At 41.4% G+C, this 19,969-nt stretch overlaps 1 protein-coding gene across 5 annotated transcripts in view; it reads right to left on the minus strand.

Annotated features, from left to right (window-relative positions):
- Window positions 1–19,969, minus strand: part of BABAM2 (BRISC and BRCA1 A complex member 2) — a 467,557-nt gene that overhangs the window by 251,383 nt on the left and 196,205 nt on the right. For all 5 annotated transcript variants that reach the window (XM_033939322.1, XM_033939323.1, XM_033939325.1 and 2 more), the window contains one exon: window positions 5,023–5,132. In XM_033939322.1, coding sequence (XP_033795213.1) covers window positions 5,023–5,132 — 110 coding nt within the window. The remainder of the gene's footprint in view (window positions 1–5,022; window positions 5,133–19,969) is intronic.

A 19,969-nucleotide genomic window follows, 5' to 3' on the forward strand; every position in this document is an offset into this window, starting at 1 on the left:
AATTGTTTGGACATTACATTGATGCTAGCAACTGAAAATTCATCCATTATCAAAGAAAACATCTAAACAGAAAATACTCAAGCCCTCAAATATAAGAATTGTCTTCTTCTGGTATCAATGTCAGAAAAGAAACAAAAACTTGTTCAATCAGAATGGTTGATCAAAGAGTTCCAGGTTTGAAGTGTCATTTAGAAATATGTCCAATGACAGTTAATGCTTTAACTATACCGCTCCCATTATAGTGAAGGAACAATTGCATTTCAACATGTTTGTCATTCAGCATCTTCTTGGAGTCATATTTGTCTACCCATGCTGAAAAGCACTTGAAGGCAAATCTGTTATACTTAAAAAAAATCAGTGCCTTGATATGAGGAAACTATGATACATTGATTACTTCATGAGATATGTCATTTAGAAATAGGTCCAATTCAGCAGCAGCATCACTTCTGTCACTGCCATCAACAATCTGAAAACAAAAGAAGTAATCTTCATCACCACAGGCACTACTGGATAAAGCTGGTGCAGTTTGTTTTGATGATAGCTTCATTGACTTGAAAATAAGTTTTGTATTTCACCTTTATTTCATTGCCTTCCACCCAATGAAGACAAAACTGTGGCAGCCAGAATCAAATCTCTGCATTCAGGATAATGACCAAAATGCTCATTGAGCCCACACTGAAGTGTATAAACTAGAGGTGAGGCATATTTAAGGTCTGTACCTTTAGTCAGTTTTGTTTTCAACCTGACCAAAGTGGGCAGCAAAAAGCCCAAACATTTAGCTTCAGTTTATAAAATGTCCAGAGCAGCTGCTAGTAGATTCATGATACAGCAATCCTCACTCAGAAAATTTACATCATGCTGTTTGGTTAAAATGAACAGTTTATTGAACAAGATTTTATTTCTTTGCTGGCACTGATGCTACTTCATCACACTCAGGTTTGTGGCTTACCAGACAAAACTTGCATCTAACATAAATTAAGTTATCTTTATCACTTACGGCCTCTTTTACAAAGCCGCACAAGTGGATGCTGCGCGGCAACATCCCCGAAGCCCTTTAAATTTCTATGGGCTTTGGGGCCGCTAGCGCGGCTTTATAAAAGAGGCCGTTAATAAATTTAAAAAAAAATTGACAAACAGAGCATTTAAATGTCAACGGTCCAGCTATCTATCACCTCATGCAATTTTACTCAAAAGGAAGTTTGCCAAAAACCGAAAGCAAGCTAATAAGGGCCTAATAATGCAAAAAAATCAGACAGGTATCACTATAAAGTAACTAGACGTATTACTCATCACTGAAAAATGTAATATTACATTTACTCATTACTTTTGTATGGAAGTAATAATTGCTCTTTACTTTTAAAAGTAATATATTACTTGTACTAGTGAAGTATTCATAGTAATATACTACTGCTAATTTCTGTCTTTTCTAATATAATATTTACATATTACCTATCAATGGAAGTTATCTAAGGGCTCCTTTTATCAAGCTGCGGTAGGTGGTTAACGCGTGGAATACCGCGTGTTCAACCGCCTGCCGCGCTAGTCGCTAACGCCTCCATTGACAAGGCATTAGTTTCTTGGTGTGCCGTGGGGGGTTAGCGCATGATGAAATGTCCGACGCGCTAACCCCCATAGCGCACCTTGATAAAAGGAGCCCTAAGCATTTTTTTTACATTCAGGTATTCGAGCATTTTCCCCTATCTGTCCCGGTGGGCTCACAATCTACCTAACATACCTGGGGCAATGGAGGATTAAGTGACTTGCCCAGGATTACAAATGAGCAGTTCTGAGCTCAAACCCACAACCTCAAGGTGCTGAGGCTATAGCTCTAACCTCTAGGACACTCTTCCCTCCTTCAATTAAGATATAGTAGGCTACACAGCCAGATATGCATTAGGGCCTAGTATTCCATTCATCTCTATTTATTGAAAATAGCTATATCTGCAGTATATGGCTACTGGATGATGGTATGATCACTAGTGCATCGCTCCTGGAACAATGGCAACTATCCAGTTCAGATATCAATGCAAAGAATGTAGCAGCACATATCATAGGAACAACTTTCAAGAAAACTTGATTTACACGAACGGGGTCCGTTTCTACACTTGTCATATGTCACTCCAAAACAATGTAAAAAATAATATGTTACTGTATATACTCAAATATAAACTGATCTGAATATAAACCAAGGTAACCTTTTTCCCCCTAATAATGGAGGAAAAAGGTTGACTTGAATATAAACCGAGATTAGAAATTTGGGTATGTGAGTGTTTGTCAGGGATCATGCCATAAATAATCACTAATTTTTCAGTTGGGGCTGTTTTGAGTCCAAAAAAGCTGAAGGAGAGCTGACAAATATCTTTCTACTTTGGGCCACGACACCAACCAAAGTTTCTGGATTTCTATCCCCACCAGAACACTGTGGAATAATAATTGTCAATCACTTCTTGACAAAATAGCTCCTATAAAATTGCTAACTATCACTCCCAAGAAGCAGAAAAACCCTTGGTACAATTCTTCTCTTGCTTTATTAAAACGACAGCTACGATCAAGTGAACGTAAATGGCGTAAAAATCCAACTCAAATCAATCAAGACACTTATAAACAACAGTCATATCATTACCGTGAAATGATCAATAAAACAAAAAAACAATATTACACGCAAAAAATCTCAATGACAAAGAACTCCTCAGCGCTTTTTAAAATGTTAAAACAACTTACAATTTTTAAACACAAACCTATTATTTCCTCAACTGATACCCCCTCTGCTAACGGTTTAGCCAACTTTTTTTATAACAAAATATTATCAATAAGAGCAAACATAACCAATAATGCCAGTGCATCTTCACCCAAAGATTTCACGGATAATTTAGATTTAGATTTAGACGAAGATCAAAAATTAAAAACCAGGTCCCTACATGCCACTTGTTCCAACTTTACCCTTCCATCTTTAACAGAAATAAAACAGCTTTTTCAAGGTCTAAAACTTAAAGGGTCTATATCTGAACCCTTTCCACCTTTTCTTCTCAAACGTTACTTCTCTGTATTTGGTCCAGCTATTCTTCAAATTATACATACAAGTCTGTCCACCTCATCAGTTCCAACGGATTGGAAGCATTCTGTTCTACTTCCTATTATCAAGGATACCAAAACCAGTTTGTCCGACTGCTCTAACTATCGTCCAATCTCGAGTCTTCCATTCTTAGCCAAAATCACTGAAAAAGTAGTATTTCAACAATTATCAGAATTCATCGACAAAACTCAGGTACTACACCCTAATCAAACAGGATTTCGTAAAAATCATTCGACTGAACATTCATTATTAGGCCTGGTTACAACTATTCACTATTTTCTGGATCAACATAAATCTGTTATTCTCATATCCCTTGACTTAGCTGCTGCATTCGATACAATTGATCATTGTCTATTACTTCATCGACTTTCCTCTATAGGTCTCACAGATCAAGTATACGAATGGTTCCGTTCTTACTTTACAGATAGATCTTCCAATGTTTTCTTTAAAAATTCCTTTTCTAAGCCTAATCAAAAAAATAATTATGGAATACCACAAGGGTCCATACTTTCACCTTTATTGTTTAATATTTATTTGGCCCCATTATTAACACTATGTCAATCCATAGGCTTCACAGTATATGCCTATGCAGATGACTTCCAACTCCTGCACACCATTGACCCCAATAGTTTGCAAGACATAACAGAAATCAATAAGAAGTTAGCAAAAATTCATGAATGGTTAAACAATAATCAACTTTCCTTAAGTATTAATAAAACCACAACTGTACTTTTTTCAGAGAAAGATGGAGTTCAACTTACAAGTCCAATTATAATTGATAATAAACCCCTCATTCAGTCCATTAATACAAAAATCTTGGGGGTTTTAATAGATAACAATCTTACTTTTCGAGGACATATCAGTGCAACGGTTAAAAACTGTTTTTACAGATTAAGAATGATCCGTTCACTTGCTCCCCTTCTTGATTCATTTTCTCTTAATACACTGATCCACTCATTAATTATCTCAAAATTGGATTATTGCAACTCATTATTAAAAGGGGTTTACCAAAAGGATATAAGGCGTCTTCAACTCGTTCAAAATACTGCAATAAAGATAATCTCAGGTTCCAAAAAATTTGATCACGTCACACCCTTACTTCAAAATGCTCATTGGTTGCCAATATCTTATAGGATTACTTTCAAAATAGCTCTTTTAGTTTTCAAGACATTAAAATCCAATACTCCTGCTTTCATAGATAGGCTCTTGATCCCATACAGTTCATCTAGAACTCTCAGATCATCTTCACAATGTACATTAAATGTCCCCTCTCTAAAAATTATTGGAACCCGCCGTGCTTCAATTTTTTCCGTTACGGCACCAATGTTATGGAACTCTCTTCCTTTATATTTAAGATTAGAACAGGATTTAAAAATATTTAAAAAGAACCTTAAATGTCTTCTTTTTAAAGAAGCTTTTAATTGACAGATTACAATTTCTCATTTTTTTAGACTTCCTTTCGGTTTCTCATTTTTGCCCTTATCTCCCCAATGTGTTTCCCTTTTATGTAATCTTTAAATAAATATTGTATTTCTTCCCCACCTTCCCATTGTTATCAGCTGTCTTCTTGTCTAAATTTGTTTCCCAGTATGTTTATATGAATAGTAATTGTATAAGTAAGTCCACTTTATTTTATTTATGTAAAACGCTTTGAAATTTTAAAAGCGTTTAATCAAACAATATAATAAACTTGAAACTTGAAACTTGTCACATATGAAGAAAACAGAAAAAAAAACTATTTTCAAATATAAAACCACAAACTATTGTACACAAATGAAACCTTAATATGCCACACTGCACACAGCACACCACAAGAGAAATAGAAAGAAGTGTCTCTCAGAACAACTGTGCCTAAGATATTAGCCTTCTGAAGCACTAGTGGAGAGACTATTTATGGTGGGCTGTGATTGCAGCCTCACTGTATTGAAAAGTGTCTCAGAGTTACTTACTGTTCAGTACGAGGAGACAGATGTAGCTTAGAAAACACCTGAGTGGCCTCCATGTCCTCAAAACTGACAGCAAGCAGCGCCACATCTTCTCCTGGATCTTCATTCACATCCTGGACAAGAAAACATATCAAAAATGCTTTCATGTTTTCCTTATATATACTGATATTTGTCAACATTTGCTTATTTCTGAAGAAGGGTTACCATAAAATGCATTGTGTTAGTCCAAAACCCCCCAGAAATTCCAAATTTCCTTTTTTTTTTGGGGGGGGGGGAACGAGCTGCCTCTTCCCGATGTACAAGTATTGATTCAACTTCTGTCAGGAAGATATTTATTTGGCTGCTGTCATCTAACTCTTTTTTAATTTTCTCTGAATAGTCACAAATAATGGCCTAAATGTGGCTGGTATAAAGGGAGTTGAACTATATATTTTCTTTCATCTAAAGGACATAATTAACAATATACTTTTGGTACTTCTATTCCTTAACACAAGGTAGCTCTATTGAAAAGCAATCATCCTGACCAATATTCTCCTCTGTAATTGCAGACAGATATAATGTTATATTCTGATATCAAACCTGTGAATTATCAACTTTTCCCTAGCAGTTCTGAAGATGAATTTTGTTCTTATTGTAAATTTATTTTCCTTGAGTTCTGCTAAACAAGTTCACATGAATGGGGTTATGCCCTCCGACCAGCAGATGGAAGCAGAGAACACTGACACTGCAGTGATGTCATCACTAGCTAAGAGGTGGTGCAGCCCAGAAGCTTGCCAGAGCAGAAGTGACCACTCAAAAGGCATCACAGAACAAACATATGGATCAATATTGTAGACCAGGGGTATCCTAGTCCCTCCTCGAGGGCCACAATCCAGTCGGGTTTTAAGATTTCCCCAATGAATATGCATGAGATCTATTAGCATACAATGAAAGCAGTGCATGCAAATAGTCCTGTGTTATAGACTGTGAGGAGTGAAGGTGAATCAACCTCTTTGACCAACATTAGGAGTTAATAACATGGAGTCCAATTAATAATAATAATAACTTTATTTTTATATACTGCAATACCACAAACAGTTCAGAGCGGTTTACAGAGGAAGAGAAAGTATATAGACAGCGACAGTACAAAGAACTTTCAAAATTATATTAACATTAATATTTTAGCCTGTCTGTCTTTCCTTATTTCTGTCTCTCTCTCCCTCCCGCTGTCTTTCTTTCTGTCTATCTCTCTCCCTGGCCTCCTTTGTCTGTCTGTCTTTCTGTGTCTCTCCCTTCCCCCGTGTCTTTTTTCTTTTCTTTCTATCTATCTGTCTGTCTCTCTTCCTGCCTCCTATGCAGCAGCATTTCTCTCCCCCTACTTCCCTGTGCAGCAACCACAGCAGCATTCCCTCCCCCCACACTACTTCCCTGTGCAGCAGCAGTGTTTTCCCAAACCCCCCTTTTCCCTTCCCGCGGTCTGGCCGGCTCCCTTGGTCCCTTTCCGCCCCCCCTTCCCGCGGTCCCGACAAACCTGCGACTCCAGCAGAATCTGCAGCACTCTACACATGCTGCTTCGGGGCCTTCTACTGCCCTAATTTGCTCTGCCGCATCTCTGATGATGTCATCAGGGCGTGCCAGAGTAAATCAGGGCAGTAGAAGGCCAGAAGCAGCGTGTGTAGAGTGCTGCAGACGCTGCTGGAGTCGCAGGTTTGGAGTTGGGACCGCGGGAAGGGACTAAGTGAGCCGGTCGGATTGTGGAAAGGGAAGGGGGGGGCGGCAAGGGAGTAAGTGAGCCTTACCGATCGTGTGGAGAGCAGGGAGTCCAGCGCTGGTGGCCAGTCCTGCAAGTGTAGGTAGGGGCTGGGGACTCGCGCATGCGCACTCCTGCGGCCACGGACCTACTTCTCACGGATCAGGGAAAATGGAACACGCAAGTAGGAGTGCGCATGCGCGGCTACGGTTTTATTATATAGGATGGTAAGATTAATCAATTTTTCCTGGAAGTGTTTTAGAAGTACATCATGGTAGAAATGGAGTCAGAGAAATCTGTCAAAGAGATAAGTTTTGATTGATTTCCTAAAAGTTTGGTAAGAAAGAGCGTTTTAGATAAAGTTGGTTAAACATTTATTCCATTTGCCTGCTTGGAATGATAATGTTCTATCGAGGAATCTCTTGTAGATACAATTAAGGAACAACATCCTGGATCCACAGTATGGATCCAAATTAAGGGCCAACATTATGTCATAACAATAGTAATCCTTGTTAAGGATAAACATTATTGGCCTCTTTTACAAAACTGCGCTGCACTAACGGACCCAAAATCCATAGAGATTTAAAGGGCTTCGGGGCTGTTGCCGCTAGGCTTTGTAAAAGAGGCTGTATGTGTCAATAGAATGGACCAATTACTATAGCCTACCAACATAGACTATGAAAATGAATTATTGAAGAAAAAGAAAAAAACAAAAAACAAACACTCCAGACCCCAGGCTTCCTGACCTCTAAGGCATTCCCTCCAATGCCCGGTGATACCAAGAAGAAATATTTCTCATTTTTAAAACTGTTTTATTAGATTTATAATACAAAAATAAATTGATATACAGTGTAAGAAGAACTACATACAAATAGTAACATCAGAAAACACTAAAGGGCTCATAATCGAAAGAGAAAAATGTCCAAAAACCGGCCTAAGTCGGCACTTGGACGAACATTTCTCAAAAACGTCCAAGCACCGAAAATAAAAACGGGTTTTGGATGTATTTCTAAACGACCTAGGCCTTCATAGTTTTACAACAGAGTTTAGACGGAACTCGGACGTTGTGACTTAGACCATGTAGAACATGGTCTTAGTCACAAATACATGGTCTAAGTCACAAAAGCCCACCTAAACTCACCAGATAAGCACTTCAAACACATAACACAGACCCCCACATACTACCCCAGTGATCACCAACCCCCCCACCCCCATAAAAATTTTATTCACAACTTTAAATTTTAGCCTCCAGACCATCGTCACCTGGCCGCCTCGACGCCTAGTCGTCCAGCCCAGAGGCAGCTTAAGTCATCTTGGGGGTGGGTTAGGGACCCATTGAGAAGAGGACCCTTGCCCATAAGCCCCTGTAATGACTGCACTGATACTTAAACATGTGCACTCCCCTATACACCCCCAAAACCCTTTTTTTACTGGCATATAAGCGGCTCCTGAAGCCATAAGGGCTACTGGTAGATAAGTGGGTCTAGGGGATTCTGAGGTGGTTTGGGGGGCTCACCGTGACCTACAAGGGAGCTGTAGTGAGGAGAAGCCATGGCACCCTTTTTGTGAAGTTCACAGCAGTGCCCTGTAAGGTACCCCACTATTTAGGTGGCATGTCTGGGTGTGCAGTCCATCACTTTGCAGACCCCTCTAACGTCCAACAAAGCTTGTTCTAGGCATTTTAGACTTGGACGGAAATGTGGTATAAAGATGGACGATCAGATCGGCAGGACGTATACCGTAATTAGACGATTTTCGAAAGTAAAAAAAAGTTGGATGTCTCTTTCAAAAATGTGTCTTAGGCTCTTTTTAACTTTGGATGACTTGCGAGATGGATGTAAACCAACTTAGACGTCCCTTTCGATTATGCCCCTCTAAGGTACTACATATCTATTCTTAGACACTCCCCCTCAAGTAACCCTTCCCCCACTCTCCCTATGTCCTGGATGTGGATGAAGGATTTCACCGAGACCAGATTTGAAAGGGTTCCATACTGAGAAAATATAGTTTTAAAGAGATTTAATATAAGCGTCTAACGGTCCCTAAGTTTCTTTAAATATTTCTAACTAAAGTCTGCTGGGAGGATTCTGGACTGCTCTAGCAGGATTCAAAGAAAGAATATTTACAGGTAAGAACAAATTCCACTTTCTTTATCATTCTGTTAGACCAGTCAAGATGAGTGAGATATAGCAAAGCTCACAGACTCAGGATGAGAGGAAGACAAACATCCCCTGGAAACCCACCCTGCACAAGCTACGCCAAAGGGAAGACCAGGAAATGCTAATCAGCCAGGTACCCAAGCCACAGCCCTATACTAGCACATTCCAGGCAGAGCTGGGGCTACAAACTAATCTACCATGAAGCAGGGCATATGGATGAATCCCTCATCCATCCCATACAAAGTAGGACCCTAGTTTCTGTTATGCCAGTGATCTTCGTTATTTTTCCAGTGGGGGCCACTTTGGCAAAAAATCTTCAGTTCCCATTCCCATCCTAGTCTTTATCCTCAACTCCTTCAAGCTGTTCCTCACTCCAGTTTTTTTAAATTCCCTCTAAATAGTTATTCTATTTTCTTCCTGAACCACAAGACTCTTTAGTGAGTTTGAATTATACGATGCTCTGAATTTTTTAGTTTTATAAGAAAGGCTGGGAAGTACACGGTTGAGACAGATTGAGAGCTATATGTCATAGCTGTTATAGATATAATGCTAGTAAAAAGTCTCAGGACAAAGTGTGGAGAGAATAAATATGGGGAAAGAATCAGAGGGCCACACCTAAAGTCATAACAAATCGGAACTGCATAATGAAGAGCAATGTCCTAGGGTTTCATGAAAAAGAACATGAACATGCTTGTTAAAGCAAACAAGCACCCAAAAGGTTGATTATATATGGCCTGAGCACTGAGGGGAAACATGAAACCAATGACTTTGCACTTGCAAATGCAAGGAATCAGCAAAACACCACCTCAGACAAGGAGAAGAAACTCTTGTCACAGCGTTACCAAATTCATTAGACAGTCCACAGAATTGAATGGAGGAAGTCATAAAACTGAAGACCTCCAAGCAGAACTAAAATGGCTCCCAAACACAACATCAAGCAGGATCTAGGGCTCTTAATCAGGCAAGTGTCTCATCCATGCCCCTAAAGCCCAGCTATAGACTTGTCATGGGAGGAAAGGACCAGGGAATCCCTATTAAGAAGCGGTACAAGTCTGGAAGGCTGCACAACTCAATCCAGCCCCTCTGCTCACAAACCACAAGGAAAACAGCTGCTTGCCATAACCAGAGCCTTCAGCTAACCTACAAGGATAAATAAAAGTCAATTAAACTAAGCCTAAACAAGGCTTCAAATTAACCATTGATTGGGATCCTGGACCAAAGACCAGAGCCTAGAAGGGCCAGACCATAAGCACAAGGGACCTAAGACCCTTCAAGCAACCCAGTCTTTGATTCAGGGATATCCTATATTGCTCAGAGATCAAAACCAGACCCATGCAATGCCAGGATCATTCACTGCTCTTCAACTAAAATCAAATTTGGCTGCATGATGGCTTGGCTGTCAACTATGCAAACTCGATACTGCTCTCCTCAAAAGGAGAATGAGCTGGAAGATACCTATGTATTTGAAACCAAGAAACCCCACAAAAGTCCCTTGACCTTTACTCAAAGTCTTGCAGAGGGAATAGACCCTGAGAGGACATGGAGACAGGTAAGCTGGATATGAAGAATGAGATCTTAAGTCCTTGATGGTAAAGAACATAAGATCCCTTGCTTCCCAGAAGACCTGAGTAAACCCTCCCCCCTACTAAATTATGCCCAAAGATAAATGCCCAACATCTACCATCCTAAAAGCCAGACCAGATTACACCACTCATAAGCACAGGCTTATGAGCCTTAAATGAGCCTTATGAGGCTTAAATGTCCCAAGGGAGAAACATTAAGGCTGACAAGAGGGAATCAGAATACTGGTACTAGAAATATAGAAGAGACTAAGCCTGTGCATCCAAGACAGGAACTACCAGAGCTGAGGAGAGCCATTCCAAGAAGAGACTTTCAGCATCTACCAAAAAGCATGGTCCAAATGCAGTCACTTGCAAGATAGAGGAAATCATCCCCTTCAACTCACTACTCAAATTCACCTCCCTAAGGGAAAGAGGGGCTGCCTGAGCAATACTGCCTGGGGTGAGTGAGGGATGAGCTGAAGAACCTTCCAACAGCAATGCACCAATGGCTGAATCACTCTTTTGTTTAAATAAATAAAAAAAAGTTGCAAAACTTCTGCAAAGGACCACAATCCCTGGGCAAGAAAACATCATGCACATAACAGGATTGTTGTTGCAATGCACTTTGGGCATAGGCTCCCAAGACATGGCCAAACACTACAGCTTTGATTTGATCTAGCCCCAAACAGGCAAAATGGAGGATCTACCATGGGGTCCTAGCACCTCTTTCCTACTTCTTAGAATATATAGTACACTAGTTGAACAACCTGCCAGAATCTGCAAGACCCCATGTAGGGATACTCAAGACCTCTGCATTATGTTACCTGCCAGCTGATTACCATGGTTCCATCCAGGGCAGGCTGAAAGACAGTCCTGGCACCACAGAATATATATATCATTGTTTGGGAAGAAACAATATAAATCTCCACTAAGAGGACTGCAGAATGCTGTGTTTCCTTCTAAACATGACATAGGTTGTTCTGTTTTGTTTTTTTCCAAACCACAACCAGCAGACATGTCAGGAAGCACTTGGAGAATGTGAGAAAAAAAACAATCAGCCTCCAGGAATCCAGGTTCCCCCTCCCTTCCTGCCCACAAGTCACGGTCTCTGCTTCCGAGTCCTAGTAAGAGCCCAGGTTCCAGAAGCAAAGATCACCTACTTCTCTCTTCAAAACAACTTCTTCATCTAGGTCTTAAACTCTACTGAGGAGGCTTCCTCCCTCTGAATCTCGAATGGACTATCTTTCTTTCCTCTTGCCCCAAACCACAGAATATTCCAGTACCCTAACCATTGCTAAGCAGACCTCATAATTTCTTTTAAAATCTGAGTTAGGAAGGGCCAAAAATGGAACCAGAAGATGTGTCCTCTTTCTTCCTATTTCTTTCTCAACCAACCTTACGCCTCCTGGGAGGATGCACCTGGGTAGGGAAGATAAGTGCCAATCCTGCAGGTCACCCTGCACTCTCTTTGGTGCTCCCCTGGCTGAGAAGGAATAGAGTGGGGAGAGGGGTTCATATAGGCTTGAAGACTGTTGCTAAAGTAACTTAGTAGAGATGGGGCACTGTTGTGTTGCTACAAAGTCTGAGAGTAGCCATGTAACCGTCACAAGCTTCCACAGTTGAATATCTGTGGGAAAATATAGACATAAGAGCTATCTCTGTTAGTACCATGGGTGCAGAGCACCCCCAAAATTAAGCAAACATCTTCCGGGTACCCAAGTAGAAGTAATCTAAAATGTATTTGGCATTCCCAATCCTCTTGAGATGTCAGCAACTATTAAAATAGTGAGAACAAGAGGTCCTTGTATGTTTCATCTGAGTAACTTTGGCGCAAAATAGCCTCAAATGCTCTCTACTACTGCCACAAAAACAGTAGTACACTTTTTAAATTTACTTTTTGCATTGCATGGACTCTCGAACAATATGGGCCAAGGTCAGCAGGTTGCAAGCACAAATGAAAAACTACATTTTTTAATTTTGCTTTTAAGAAGTTAAAAAATTCTCCCGAAACCAGCACTGAGAGAAGGGAGTAAATGGGGGACACAGGGTGAAGGGTGGAGATGGACAACTATGAAGAGGATGGGGAAACGGTAAAGAACCAAGCGGTATTCACCTTCCTAACAGCGGCTCCAGGGGACTACTGCCAGCAGCTGACCCTACCAGGCTAAGCCTTGGAGGCTGAGGCATGGGGCCCCTGGATCCTTCTTCCCCTTGGATGACCACTGCCTCACCAAGTGAAGGCCTGCAGACTGGGGCATTTTAAAGAAAACTCTTCCTGTTTACTCAGGGCAAAGGTCTGTAAAGCAATCCTTGAGAGCTCCTCTGGCCAAGTATTTGACCATGGGCTGCAGGCCATAAACTGTGCCCCAGGGTGTCAGGCCCAGTGAAAATAGATCATTCAGCTGAACCAGTCCATCTGCACCATCTGCTGGAGGTAGAGAAACACTGGCAAGTTCCTGGGTTGCATAACCCCTTATGCTGGTGATGACATCACTGAAATGCCTGCATTCTCTGCCTTCATCTGCTGGTTGGGGAGTGTAACCCTAATCATCTAGACTGATCTAACAGAATAAGGCAAGGAGTAATACTGTGTACACACAGAGGAGTATATTCTGCTCAGATGATAAATGTTTTGGGTGGCATACGTGTTTAAATATAGCAGCTTATTCAGCACATTAATCCATTGCATCAGCATGGAGAGCCCTTCGGTTTGTGCTCGTCTGCACATAATACTACTGTGGCCAACAAGAATGTCATTAAACAGATCCTAGAGCTGTGCTTGTCAGTTCTGAGAAGGATATAAATACCTGGAAGGATAAGAATGGATCTTATTTTATCTGTTATGACATGTGGCTACATAACAACCCTAATCTCGCTGATCTGAACAGTATAGCAAGAGTCCAAACAAGTGCTTTTTGCAAATACCAGACAACAGCACGTCTATTGTTCCATACTTAGTGAAAAGATGGCATACATATGTCTGAGCACTATATAATGCACCAGGAATGGGTAGAGAATGCTCAGCCAGTTGCACATTCCTTGCACTTATACTCATATATCCTGTGAATATTCAGTTTATGTAAACATGAATTCTAATAAACCTGAAATGGACTTCCTGTACAAGTCTACTACTATTATTATTTCGAGAGTGCTACCAGACGTACATAGAGCTGTACAGTCATGAAGAAGACAGTCCCTGCTTGAATGAGCTCACAATCTAATCAATAAAAAAAGACAAACAGTATGCTGTGTAAGTGTAAGGTGATGCATATCGGTAACAAAAATCTTATACACGAATACAGGATGTCCGGTGCAGTACTTGGAGAGACCCCCCCCCCCCCCCCAGAAAAAAGACTTGGGAGTACTGGTTGACAAGTCAATGAAGCTGTCTGTGCAATGCATGGCGGCAGCAAAAAGGGTGAGCAGAATGCTAGTAATGATTAAGAAAGGGATCACAAGCAGATCGGAGAAGGTTATCATGCCGCTGTACTGGGCCATGGTACGCCCTCACCTGGAATACTGCATCCAGCACTGGTTGCTGTACATGAAGAACGACTAAAATGGTTAAGGGGCTTGAGGAGTTGCCGTACAGTGAGAGATTGGAGAAGCTGGGCTTCTTCTCTCTTGAAAAGAGGAGACTGAGAGGGACATGATCAAAACATTCAAGATAATGAAGGGAATAGACTTAGTAGATAGAGGAGACAGGTTGTTCACCCTCTCCAAGGCAGAGAGAACAAGAGGGCACTCTCTAAAGTTAAAAGGGGATAGATTCCGTACAAACGTATGGAGGTTCTTCTTCACCCAGAGAGTGGTGGAAAACTGGAACGCTCTTCCGGAGGCTGTTATAGGGGAAAACACCCTCCAGGGATTCAAGACAAAGTTAGACAAGTTCCTGCTGAACCAGAACATATGCAGGTAAGGCTAGTCTCAGGGCACTGGTCTTTGACCTAAGGGCTGCCGTGTGAGCAGACTGCTGACCACTGGTCTGACCCAGCAGTGGCAATTCTTTTGTTGTTATGTTCATTGTTGGAAAGACTTATCAAAAGTTGATTTCAATATATTATTATTATTATTATTATTCTTTATTCTTATATACCGCCATACCCAGTGAGTTCTAGGCGGTTTACATCAATTAGCAAATGATCTGCATTGAATAGCAGATTTACAACAAAATTAGAGGTAGATTTACAAAATTAGAAGCAGATTTACAGCGTTGGATAGCAGATTTACAACAGAATTAGCAGTAGGTTTACAAAATTAGAAGCAGATTTACAGCATAATTGGAAGAATTTTTGACAGAAAATTGCAGGCTGAATTACGATAAATTACAGTGATTTGCCGCAGTCAGCCGTGAAGTTACAGCGATTCTTAACTGTCTGCAAAGAGGGCAGGTTTACATCAATATTACAGAAATTGCAGGTTTGACCGAGCTAGGTAGGGGAGGTAGAGAGTGGGGGAGGGAGGGATTGGTGAAGGAGGAAGGGGGCAGCGGTGGGGTAAGTGTCATGTGAGGTGAATGGGTTATTAAGGGTCGTGTTTGCTGAAAAGGTACGTTTTTAGTAGTTTTCTGAATGATAGGTAAGTGGGGGCCTCGAGTATCATCTGAGCTAGCCATGGGTTCGACTTGGCTGCTTGGAAGGCAAAAGTTCTATCCAGGAATCTTTTGAGAGGGCAGTGTTTAGGCGAAGGGAAGGCGAACAATTGAGTTCTCCGTGATGTCCTGTTGCTGCAGTAGAGGTTAAAGTGTGTGTTTATGTAACTTGGGGAGGAGCCGTTAACCGATTTGTAGCAGAAGCATGCAAATTTAAAAAGAATTCTAGATTCAAATGGTAGCCAGTGTAGTTGGTGATAGAAAGGGGTGACATGTTCCCATTTCTTTAGGCCAAAGATGAGGCGCACCGCGGTATTTTGGACTGTTTTTAGTCTTCTGGTAGTTTTCTTAGTGGCGTTAAGGTAGATGATATTGCAATAGTCGAGGATGCTGAGGATGGAGGATTGTACAAGTAGGCGGAATGCATTGTCATAGAAGTGTTTTTTTATGGTGCGGAGTTTCCAAAGTACCGAGAAGCTTTTCCTAATTATGAGGTCGGTATGGTTATCTAGAGATAAGTTTTTGTCCAGCGTGACTCCCAGAATTTTTATGGTCGGATCAAGGGGGAAGGTCTTTCCTTTTAGTTGAATTGTGGTTTCCTTAATTTTATCTTTGGGGGAGGCTAGAAAAAATTTTGTTTTGTCTGGGTTTAATTTCAGTCTGAATGAAAGCATCCAGAGTTCTATCTGGTTGAGAGTGTTTGAGATGTGGTCGAGTAGTTCTTGTGAAAAGTTGGTTAATGGAATGGTTATTGTGATATCGTCTGCATAAATGAAGAATTTGAGATTTAGGTTGTGTAGGAGTTTACCTAGTGAGGCAAGGTAAATGTTGAATAGGATGGGGGATAGGGGGGAGCCCTGTGGGACCCCGCAGGTGTTGTCCCAGCAGTATGAGAAAGAGTTATTCTTGAGTACCTTGTATGTTCTATTTTGTAGGAACCCCTGAAACCAATTGAGGACCTGGTCTGAGATGCCTATGTGCGCTAGGCATTCCAGGAGAATGGTGTGGTCGACCAGGTCAAAAGCACTGCTCAGGTCGAGTTGTATGATCAGGGCACTTGAGCCTTGACTGAAGAGTGTGAGGAGGTGGTCGAGAAGGGAGGCTATGATGGTTTCAGTGCTGTGGTCCGCCCGAAATCCTGATTGGTTGTCACTTAGAATGTTAAATTTTTCAAGGTATGCGGAAAGTTCCGCTTTTACCAGCCCTTCCGCTATTTTGGTAAATAGGGGGATACTGGCGATCGGCCTATAATTAGAAGGGGAGTTTGGTGGTTCTTTCTCATTTTTTAAAATTGGGGTGATCATTATTTGACCCTGCTCCGATGGGAAGTTACCTTTGGATAATAGGTAATTAACCCATGTCATCATTTTTGCTTTAAAATGGGGGGGGGGCCGTTCTCATGATTTTTGGTGGGCATGTGTCCAGCTGGCAGTAGGAGTGAGTATACTTATTATAGTAAGTATTGAAGGTTTGCCAATCGGTTATAGCGAACTGTTTCCAACTAAGGTCGACTTTGGCTCCCGGGTCTGGGTTTGGTGGATTCATGTCTGTGAGGATGGGGAAGAGCTCGAGGGGGTTGGGGCTGGCTGGTAGAGTTGTTCTTATTTTTTGGATCTTGGTATTGAAGAAGTCAGCCAGGGTGTTGGCGGTTAAGGTGGCTTCTTCGTGTAGGTTTGTGTAGGTTTCTATGTTGTAAAGATCATTGACCAATCTGAAGAGGTTATTGCTATTGGTATTAGGATTACCGATTTTGTTGGAGTAGAATTTTTTTCTTTTTTCACTAGTGAGGGTTTTGTACTGTTTTAATTTTTGTCTCCATGCCAGTCTGTGTTCTAGCGTTCCGGTTTTTTGCCATGATCTTTCGGCTTTTCTGAGGTCCTTCTTGCATTGCAGCAGTTCAGAATCGAACCAGCCTTCTTGGTTGGGGGTTCTTATTCTGCGGGTTTTTTTTGGGGGCAATCTCGTTTAGTATATTGGTACTATCTTGTATCCAGGAGGTCATGATTTGTTCCGTATCTTCTATTGGATTGGTGTTGATTTCGAAGTGGGACCAGAATTCCATTGGGTCAATCTTTCCTCTGGTATTGTGGGTTTTGACTGTTCTTGTTTTTTTCGCTTTTAGGGGGTTTAAGTTGGCATCCAATGGTGAAGCTGCATAGGCGGTGATCGGACCAAAGGGAGTCTGACCAGTTGCCTTGTTTCCAATAAAAAGTGGGATTGGTCTGTTCCTTGGAGGATAGAGTTACCAGGTCTAACTGGTGTCCTCTTTGGTGGGTTTTGATCGGGGGGTGTTTGTCAAAGCCTAGTTGTGAGAGCAGTGACCAGAAGTCCGCGGTTTCAGGTTGGTCAGTTTGCTCGAGGTGTATGTTGAATATATGGTGGAATACTGTATGCTTAACTAATAATCGCAGAGAAGCGCGATAGCATTGCCTCATAAATTAAAGTTTGGAATCCTTTAAAGCTATATACGGTGATACTTGCTCTTGATGTGTCCATACTGAAATTATAAAGAACCACTACTTCTTGAACTTAATGGCTGTTCTGAAACTGGAAATACATAAAAATATCTCTCTTCACCAAGCAATGTTACTACACCATGAGACAATTAGATAAGTAGAGGTATGGGGAAACAAAGTCATTTGCTCCAGGTCACGATTAATCAGCAGTAGAGTTGGATGTTGCTTTATAAAATATGTTTAAGTGGCAGATAGCACCCCCAGAATTAAGATCAATGCTGACAGACACCAACAAAACAAAACTAGTAAATGACAATTGTATCAAAGGCTTAAAACTGTAGGTGTGTTACCACAATATAATTATGTCCCATGACATCATCTATCACCAATCAGGATGTAAATCATTGGCATTTGCTCATCCAGAAACCATGTAAAATTATAGTTTAGGATTCTGCATTCTGATTAGGGATAGAATACAAAGGAATATATTATGTACAACAGAAAACAAAACAAGTCTGAGAAATGGCTTGTTACATTCTAGATTAAAGCAATCACACTCTGAAGGTGAGATCAGATGCATTTGGGGCAGAGCTTCAACTTTTTTTTTTATTCAACTTTCTATACCGTTCTCCCAGGGGATCTCAGAACGGTTTACATGTGTTTATTCAGGTACTCAAGCAGTTTTTCCCTCTCTGTCCCAACAGGCTCACATATATCTAATGTACCTGGGGCAACGGAGGGATTAAGTGACTTGCCCAGAGTCACAAGAAGCAGCATGGGTTTGACCCCACAACCTCAGGGGGCTGAGGCGGTAGCTTTAACCACTGCACTACACTCTCCCTACGTACCAGGGGCAAACCAGATAACAGCATTTCTCAGTTTACTACCAAGTTTATCTGTCTAAATAGGACCATAACTAGTTATACTACTTTGAATGAATAACTTAAATGTTTAAGTTTAGGACTGCATATTCAGTGGTCCTGCTGAAATGAACAAATTCTATAATATAGACACTAAAGCAAAGTTACTTACCTGTAAAGGGGGCTACAGGCTTGCAGGGAGGTAGGAGTGCTGCAAACAGTCCAAGTTTTTAGGATATTCATACTGAAAGTGCCTGAGACAGATATGCATGGATATTACCTCCATTGTATGAAAATCTATGCATGCATTTTCAGTAGGGATATCCTGAAAACCTGGCCTATTTGCAGGGCTTGAGGATTGAACACCTGATCCTTGAGCTTGGAGAGGAGGAAAGAGATATCTACAGATTAGAGCAGGCCAGCTGACCGTTAATTAGAAATAGATAAGTGAAAAAAAGGATTGCCACCTCCCCCAGGTCAAACAGGCTGATTTTGCTCCATGCGAGATGAAAGAAGATCTGAATTAGCATGTTTAGTTAACCTAGGGGAGGTGGTAACCCTAATTAAAAGCATTTATTTTGATTGACTTTGGAGATATTTAGGTTATTTTATATTTATACAGTATTTAAAAATTGTTTTTAATCTTCTAGGCAGAATCATTGGCAACATGCGGTACGCTTACCCCCGAGACACCTGTTGGGGGTGCGTGGCACTGTGCGGGTCTCCTGTCCCCCTTCCTCCTTAATAGACCCTGCTGCCACCACTGGAGATCCCATGCTCTCCCTTCCTGCCCTCCAGCTGCATTCTCCCCTCCGCCAAAGCTGGTCTTTAAGGCTTCCCTCCATTGTCAGAACTGATGTCAGAAGGAAGCCTTCTGGGTCAGCAGGGATCCCAGTTACCTCCTTCAGGACCATCCAGCTAGGCTGCTCCTTCCTGCTTTCAGCAGCACAGGGACGTGGGCAGCGGCTCTTGCATAATACTGAACAGGAAGCCTTCTCTCCAATGCCAGAGCTGATGTCAGAGGGAAGGCTTGTGGGTTAGCTATGTGTAGCATGTAAGGGCCACTGCCTGCATCTCTGTGAAGTTGAAGGCAGGAAGGAGCAGCCCAGCTGGATGGCCCTGAAGGCAGCGAGTGTGGCCCTAAAGCGAGCACTTAAGGGAGAGAGCAGACACAATCGAGGGACGAAAGGAGGGGGGAGAAGGAGCGCACTGGGACACAGGAGGGACACGAATTTGGGACAAAGGCTAGAGAGCAGGGAAGGGGGCACGAACTCGGGACACAGAAGGAAGGCAGGGGGCATGAGCATGGGACTTTCTGCTGCCTTGACTATCTCTGTCAAATTGGTGCCTGTTCAATTCTTTGTTGTAGTTTTTAATGCACTGTATTATTTGAGTATACTAAAATGCAATCATAATAACCCGCAAAGTAAATGGACTGGATGTACATCAAAATAATATCATATAAAGTGAAATTATAGATAGGCCGATAAAACAGAAAAACATGTGCATACCCAACCCCTACAACACCCACAAAAATACAAGGACTAACCAGAAATAAAGGAAGTTCAGATATATAAGAAAAGAATCAATATG

This window comes from Geotrypetes seraphini, chromosome 3 (assembly GCF_902459505.1).
Source record: "Geotrypetes seraphini chromosome 3, aGeoSer1.1, whole genome shotgun sequence".
NCBI classification, from domain to species: Eukaryota; Metazoa; Chordata; class Amphibia; order Gymnophiona; family Dermophiidae; genus Geotrypetes; species Geotrypetes seraphini.